General features: G+C 38.8%; 1 protein-coding gene across 1 annotated transcript in view; it reads right to left on the bottom strand.

Annotated features, from left to right (window-relative positions):
• Nucleotides 1–8,448, bottom strand: part of GPR98 (G protein-coupled receptor 98) — a 1,036,968-nt gene that overhangs the window by 130,079 nt on the left and 898,441 nt on the right. Inside the window, exon 85 of the mRNA XM_006885387.1 lies at nucleotides 6,066–6,187. Within this exon, the coding sequence (XP_006885449.1) occupies nucleotides 6,066–6,187 (122 nt within the window). The remainder of the gene's footprint in view (nucleotides 1–6,065; nucleotides 6,188–8,448) is intronic.

Genomic DNA, 8,448 nt, shown 5'->3' with positions numbered 1-8,448 from the left:
ATGTGGTTAAATAATAACTCCCATGGGGAGCTCTGGTCCCCTAGTGGTAAGGAGTTGCATTGGCAGCTCAAAGGTACATCGTTCAAGTCCACCAGTTGCTCTGTGTAACAAACATGGACAGTCGCCTCTGGTGTGATTAACTGCCTCTGAAAACATGTTAGAAGGTCAGATATGTGTTGGTTCCAACTCGATGGTACATAATAACAATGGATATTCCCATGAAACTAACGTCGCATTGAAGAAGTAACCTAGGAATCTGCCCAAAACTATCCCAAGCTTTGACAAATAGAGCAAAGATTAGTGTATTTAATGGATATCTGCTGCATTGTCCTGCCTAGCACTGCTGCCCTCTTTTTTGGTGAAAAATCCTTTCTTTTAGTGAATTCTATTAATGTGCAGCCTCAGCACAGTATTTGTCACCATTTGATTGGTTCCAGAATGGAGCAAGAGCCAGGCTGGGGGAATTCCATTTCCGTTTGAGGAACACAGTCTTTCTCTTTTGGGTTTGGTAAACTGGTAGGAGATAAGTCTTGCATTGGCAGTGGCTACTATGTTCAGTGCACTCAGAAAACCTGTTAAACAAATAAACAGAACTCCAAGGCTACTGGAATTTGAGATTAAACAAACAAACAAAGTAGCTACTGTCAAGTCCAACTCATGATGACCCAATCCATGCGCCATAGGGTTTACAATGGCTGATATTCATACAGCTCCATGAAATACAGCATATAACAATAGCCTGTCTTTACAAATCTCCTCAAGAACTGGATAATTTTTCCCCATGTTTATTTAGTTTGACAGGTGATACGGGCTATCCTTATAGGCATAGTTTTATTACAGCAGAGTGGTTCAATAACAGATACAAGATTGCTAACCTCCACGGAACCTCACTGATTTCTTTTTAAGCACTCTATTCTCTTGAATCAACTTCCAACTCGTCACACCAACTCCATGCTATCTATGAGCTGATTTCAACTGATGGTGACCTTCCATCAAGTTTCTGAGGCTGTAAATCTTAATTGAAGCAGATGACCCATCTTTTCCCTCTTGGAGCAGCTATGGAGTTCAAACCACTTATATTTTAGTCAGCAGCCCACCTGGGCACTATATCTTGACTATTTTTCAACTCATCATAGTTTATTTACATTTTGCCCATAAACTACACTTTCACTATTTTAAGTTCAAGCTCTCAACTTTTTCACTTTCAGCAAATGACCTTGCTTCCTACTTTTTCAGGGGGAAAAAAGGTATTAGACGTCAATATTATCAGCTATCCAAACTTCTAAATCCAGAGTAGTTAGTTGTGTCAGTAAATCTCTCCTTCTTTACTGCTCTGGGGAACATCACTACTCCTCCTTCAAATTCTTACCACTATTTGTTTTGTTTTTCCTCTCTCCACTAGCTCCACTAGTATCCCTTCCTGACAGTCTTCTCTCCAGTTGACCATTTGGTCTTTCCATAACAAAAATAAAAAGGAGGGTCTCCTCTTCAACTAAACAAACACTCAATAAGCTTTCACTTTCTCTCTTTGTAGTCTCCGTGAAATGTCTTGAATAATGAAAAAATAATGATTTCTTATGCACACAGTCCTGTATACTTGCTTTATATTAAATTTGTCATTTATCTTAAATCACATGATATTCTTAAGTAATGGTTATCTCTGTTTCACAGGTGAAGGAAGTAGAAATCAATTAGTAACCATGATTTTGCTGAAGTTGTAGAGCTGGTAGAGTTATGATCATGTTCCACTGACCCGTGGTCTCACACTGTGGTTTCCAGACTGTCATTAGAATACTTATCAGAAATTCAAATCCTCAGACCCACCTCGAGACCAACTGGATCAGAAAATCTGGAGGTGCAGCCCACAATCTGTGTTTTATTTAGCAAACTCTCTTGGAGGTTCTGATGCATGTTATAGTTTGAGAATTACCCAACTGGACCACATCACCCTTTTTTAAATCATTCTCGACTTCTTAGCTACACTAACAACATTAGACATCACTTCCTTTTCAAGCCTTTTTTTCTAATATCTTCAAACTGACCTGTTCTTGTTCTTCTTAAACTCTCTGATCACCTAGTCATAATATGCTTTCTAGTCTTCTTCTTGATCTAGTTATTAAATACGTCATTAAAACATTTGCATCTCTGAAGACTCCTATACATGCATTTTCAGTGCTGGCTTCTTACATTCTGGAGTTGTGTTTCCAGTGACATAATCTATACTCTGTAGTCCAACTCATTGTCTGTACTGAATATTCACTAGAAATTTACTTCTTCTGTGATCTCAATTTTGACTAGAGATGTTGGATATCATCGAGCTGGAGCCGACCTGTGAGTTTTCAGAAGCTAAGAATTGCATGGAAGGAGACTGCCCATCTTTCCCTTGTAGAGCAAGACCATGTACCTTTTTGTAGGCAGTTCAATCCCTTTCCACTAAGCCACCAGAGCTCTCTACAGAGGGCACTAACTAGAAGTGTCAGTGTCCTGCAACTTACCGAAGCAGACATTGCTAAGTGACTTTATTCTCTCCCACCAGATATAACTCAATAATCAAGAGTCAACAGCAGTCCCTGGGTGGTGTGAACTGTTAATGTATGCAGCTGTGTGAAGATGGTATGGCCTAGGACAGTGGTCAGATCGGTTGATCACAGTGTCACTATGAGCTTTACTCAACAACAATAGGAACATTGGAGATTTGAGTTTACCCAGAGGCACGCAGGAGGAAAGGCGTTATTTTTTGTAAAACCAGCCATTGAAAATCCTGTTAGAGCACAATTCTATTGTGACACATGGGATTGACATAAATTAGAGTGGCAACTGGAAATTTAAAAAACAAAAAGAAAGGAAAAGGTTCATTAATATTTATGTTTACAACATCCTGCAACCCGGCCATCTACTCTCTAATCCTAGATACAGTGCTTAAACATTTATAGTCTGGAACTGACCAACAGCCTATTGGCTGATCTTCCCACATAGAACTATAGGAACACACCTTCCAAAGGTTTCCAGGTATCCTCCTGAAGAATAGATACAAACCTATTACTTACATGGTGATACAATTAAAGACAAAAGCAATTTCAATAGCTTCCTGCTGGTGTCATGCATAATGAATCGGGCTGCTAAGAGGTCAGTGATTCAAATCCACCAATTCTTGTACAGCCTTGGAACTGACTTGATGGCAGTGGGTATGTATTGCCAAGATGCTGAAGTTTGGTATCTAAAACATGGTAACATCCATGCTGGATTGCCCAATAAGCAGGGTAAGCATAGACTTACTTGTGCTTACTTATTATTCAATTTCACTCCCCTCCATGACCCCACAGCAAAGATTTTAGTTCTATTTATGGCTGGCATGTGTCTCTATCTCAACTCCATAACAGTATCCTATAGAATCAAAGGCTTTTTCCAAATTTACAATTCCCATCAATGATGAAGTATCCAGTAAACAAGGTAAGCACAGGCTTATTCATGGTTATGAATTCATGGTATGAATTTCACCACATTATGTGAAGCTGTTCACTACAGATTAGTGTTGAATTGTTTGCTACAGATTAGGAAGTAAGCATGCGTAAGCCTTTGCTTACTTTGCTTATCTCTGCCCCTGGGTAACATGAGTTTTGTCTCATACCTCACTACTTCCTTTCTAACTGCAAAATCTTTCTTCCTCTTTTCCAACTTGATGCTTAATCCAGACAAGTTTAACTACTATCTCTTCCCCTCCCCCAAGCCTATGTTAATTAACAGTTTTCTCTGCCTAAAACATCTACCTCTAACCACATAGTCTCTTTTTTATTTAATAAACACCAAAGAGTAGCCTCAGAAATCATAACTATAAAAGAGACTGGATAGTTTAAATGAATAAATATATCAGGTAACAGAGGCCACAATACCCCATCTATAGAAGCCACCATCTGCAAGGTTTAAAAATTATTGCAATGCAAATATTTTTTTACTTTTTATTTTATTATTTGTGTGTACCGTCAAATCAGATCTGACTAGTACAGGAAGAGATTGTCCCTCCTTCCCCGGCAGAGCATCTGGTGGATTCGAACAGTGTGCCTCTGGGATTGTAGTGCAGCTTCTTGCCACTAGGCCACCAGAGCTCCCCTCAAATATTTATTTTTACAGGAAAAACTCAGAAATTATGGTTTTTATCAGTTTTACAAATGGGCAGCTAATATTTTGAAACTCTAGAACACTATCCTGTGTACTATTGTGTCTCAACCAATTGAAGTACGCTGTCAGATTGGAGTTGGATCTGATTTCTATGAAGCCCTAGGATTGAAGGGAGCTCTGTTGACTTCATGGAAAGGAACTGTGCTCCCAATGCAAAGGTACATGGTTCAAAGCCACCAGCTTCTCCACAGAAGAACAATAGGCAATCTCCTCCCGTGTGATTAAATACCTCTGCAGACCCACTGGACAGTCTGCTAAGAGTCGGTGCTGACTCAATGGTACACGACAACAGCAACAGTAACCTACGACTGAAGAGTGACTTAGACAGGGCCTGGGAACTGAATGGCTCCCCACTGGCAGGATTGAAAGCAGCCCCTTCATTCAGTTTAATGTTTGGTTTACATGGCATGCACCCCAGTATATTCTTAGAGCTGATTGTTACTTCCTTCAATAGATTCCGGAGGAATAAAATGTATCTCTCTCTCTATATATATATATCAATTTAATCTTAAAATTTTAAATAGTTCTGTTCCCCCCCCTCCTAGATTAATATTATGCTTTCATTATGTACATTTTGATCTCACTGAAGAATCTATCTCTATCTAAAATGCAAACCTACAAAATCTTGTAGTCATAGGTCATGTCCTACTGCATTCCTAAATATATGTATCTGTTGCGGTCAGATCAATTCTGACCCATTAAGACCCTGCAGGATAGAGTAGAACTGTGTCATATTCTTCTAAGGCAGTAAATATTTATGTTAGTAGACTGTCACATCTATCTTCCAGGGAGCCACTGGTGGGTTTGAACCACTGACTTTTGGGTTAGCAGCTGAGCACTTAACAACTGCACCATCACAGCTCCTAGATGTACACAATTATATGTGCTCCTCCCTCCCTTATTTTTAAATTCATGTGCTCCTTGTTAGATGGTTGTAAAAAGAAGAACTCCTTAGACAGTTTGATAAATTAAAACATTATCTTAGTCTAGGGCAGACCTTTTCACTTTGGAAAATAAGGAAAATGTGTTCATCTGTTCCACTTGTTAATTTCAGGGTGCAACTTTTTTCCATTTAACAAAAGCACTAAAAAAAGTCAGCTTTAATTTCTGCTACAGTTATATAATTTCTAGTTATGCTATCCAAGCACTCTCACAGAACTAATTTAAGCTTGGTTCTGCCAGATTTGGGGATGTCAGCCATTTTTCAGTAAACCTAAAGTCTCTCATTTCACTAAGTACCACACTTGCTCAGGACAGCTAGAACACCACTCTCTACTCACTGGTCAATTTATCTAATTTCTAGACACAATCATGGCCTAAATATGTGCATAAATCTTACACTGCTGTCATCTCCAAAGTTTACAAACATCAAATCTGCAGAAAAAGAAGTAGATTATTCTCATTAACTTGTCAGAATGAAGACGAGTCAGTATTTGTCTTACTTGACTATATAATAAGTCAGAATCCAAGCCATACTTAAGAGGTAAAGATTTCATTTCTAATCATTTTATTCTAAAACTTTGTGGTTAGGCCCCAATCATTTCTTGTAGAACTCTGCAATATTGCTGTGTGGGCCTGTTGTTAGGAGGGACAATCCTTGGAAAAGGACATCATGCTTGGAAATGGGGAAGGTCAGCAATGGAGAGGAAGATCCTTGATGAGACGGATTTTAATGGTGCACTCAGGTATAGCCAGAGAGGGTCACGATGGCACAGGATAGGGCAGGGTTCAGATCCATTGTTCACAGAGTGGCAAGGAGTTGTAGTTGACTCAAAGGAACTTAACAACATTAGTGTGTACTTTATCATTCACAATGAAAAAAAAACCACACATCTTATTTGGATTCATTAGAATTGCTGTGTATCATTATTAACAGAACTAAACCTTACCTGCAGACTGTTGAAAATGACAAAGAGAACCAACATCCAGAAGTGTCTGTAAGCCATGTGAAGTCCTCCCCAAAGCCATGTTACAGAAATCAAGGCAAAGAGATACAAAACCAGTGGAATTTCTGGAAATCATAAAAAGAAGAATACTTTTTGAGCTTCAGAACACTGACAGTAACACATATTCACAAAATTATTACTAGCTCCTTCCTCGTGACGCTCTATATGTTCAAGTACCCAGTTTGAAAGAACAACCTTGGAAATCCCATCCTAGCGCCAAAGAAGAGAAAGCACATTGCTGATGCCACATTTTTTCACTTTGCAAATGGGTTTGCTGGTAGGTGAGGGGGTGGGAAAAGAGGACTGTTCCTCTCCTAGACTACCACCTACTGGACTGTTCAGGAAGTACAAACAACTGTGGCGATCAAAGAGTATTTCAACCCCAGTCTAAGAGTGAGGTGTAAATCTTGTGTGCTACCTTAGAATACTGTAGACAGAATGGTGCTCTTAATATTAGTATATTCCATCCTATATTTGCTATTTTAAACTAAGCTTAGATTTTTTATTGTTATTGAGAATAAACACAGCAGAAAATATGCAAAGCTAACAATTTCCACGTTGATATTTCAGTGACAATGGATCTAGTTTTCAAATTGTGCAAACACGTTATCCTCCTTTTTTTATTGTTCCACCTCCATTAACCAAAAAAGCATTCACTGGCAGAGTTATTCATGTTTAAGTTATTGTTATCAATTTGAGTCTTCATAAATCCACTGCCATAGAGTCGATTCCAACTCAATAGTCATCATAGAGGACAAAGAAGAACTACCCCACAGAGTTTCCAAGCCTATAAATCTTAACTACAAAGGCATACTGGCACATTTTTCTCCTGTGGAATGGTGAGAGGGCTAGAGATGATAGGAGAGTTGATGTCTTTGAGCTGTGGTGCTGGAGAAGAGTATTAAACGTACCATGGACTGCTAGGAGAATAAACAAGTTCAACATGGAGAGGGTGAAACCAGGTTGCTCCTTGGAGTCAAGGATTCTGGGGCTTCGTCTGACATACTTTGGACATGTTGCAAGCTGGGATCAGTCCTTGGAGAGGGATGTCCTGCTTGAGAGGGTGGAGGAGCAGCACGGAAGAGGAAGGCCCTCTATGAGGTGGGTTGATTTAGTGACTGGGGTAATCAGGATGGGTGTATCAGAGACAGTGCGATTGGCACAGGACAGAGCAGAGTTTAGGGCTGTTGCACACAGAGTCCCTATGAGTTGCAGGCGACTCAACAGCACATAACAACAACAACAACAACCTTTCCGTAAGCAGCTGAGTGCTTAACCATTATACCATCAAGACTCCTCTGATTCCTTCATGGATTATTCTTTAAAAGAATCTACTGCTTAAGGAAGATACTCTTGACTAATTTTGTATTAGAAATTAGATTTTCAACTGAAAGGTCAGTGGTTGGATTCACTGACTACTCCTCTGGAGAAAAAGATTCCTTATCCTTAAAAAAATAATCCTTAAAAAAATTCATGACCTTAGTAACCCAGTAGAGGCTTCCGAGTCAAACTCTGAAGGCAGTAGGTTTGGTTTAGTGTATTGTTTGGTTCAAAGATGACATTAGGGGATATATTTGATATATAAATAGTCTCAAGGCAATACTTTTAGGAGGTCAACATATAAAGGCTTTCTGTTTGATGGGCAAAATGTGTATTTATTTTTTTTTTCCCCCTCTGCCTCAAAAGACACCATTACCTATAGCTACGATTAAGGGCAGAGATGAAAAGTCTGATTCATTCTTATCAATATGAGGTTTATTCTAGACATGATCTCTCACACTATTTATTTTAATGATTTTGGGGAACAGATTTCTTCAAGGCCAAGGGACTTCAATTATTTTTTCAATTTTCTCTATTGGGAATCTTTTATTGATATTTGGATCTTAGAATAATAACTTGAGAGAAGAGATTTTAATATTTAAGTGACAAGCCATCTAAGATTTTGAAAATGACTCCAATCATAACAACCACAAATAAAACTAATTTTCAAGCTGTTGAAAGGCCTGGCCACTGACAACTCTCATAACAGACCTCAAAGTCCATGTTTACCTACTGTCATCAATTAGCACCTAGCATTCACATGCACAGGATATTTGAACAGTTAAAGAAAACATTAGCAAATTATAAATTGTGTTTAACTTTGAAGCAATCTCCAGCTTACAGGAAATTTATAAAGTACCACATACTTCTAGAGAGTTGAAAATTGCCCACCAGATCCATTATCAGCCTGAATACTTCCTATAAGACAAGTCTCTTTCATAAGTATAATTGTTGTTGTTGTTGTTATGTGCCGTTGAGTTGCTTGCGACTCATAGCGACCCTATGT

Source organism: Elephantulus edwardii, unplaced genomic scaffold, assembly GCF_000299155.1.
Source record: "Elephantulus edwardii isolate Elephantulus edwardi_28Jun2011 unplaced genomic scaffold, EleEdw1.0 scaffold00043, whole genome shotgun sequence".
NCBI lineage: Eukaryota > Metazoa > Chordata > Mammalia > Macroscelidea > Macroscelididae > Elephantulus > Elephantulus edwardii.
This window is presented reverse-complemented; position numbering and strand designations above follow the sequence as displayed.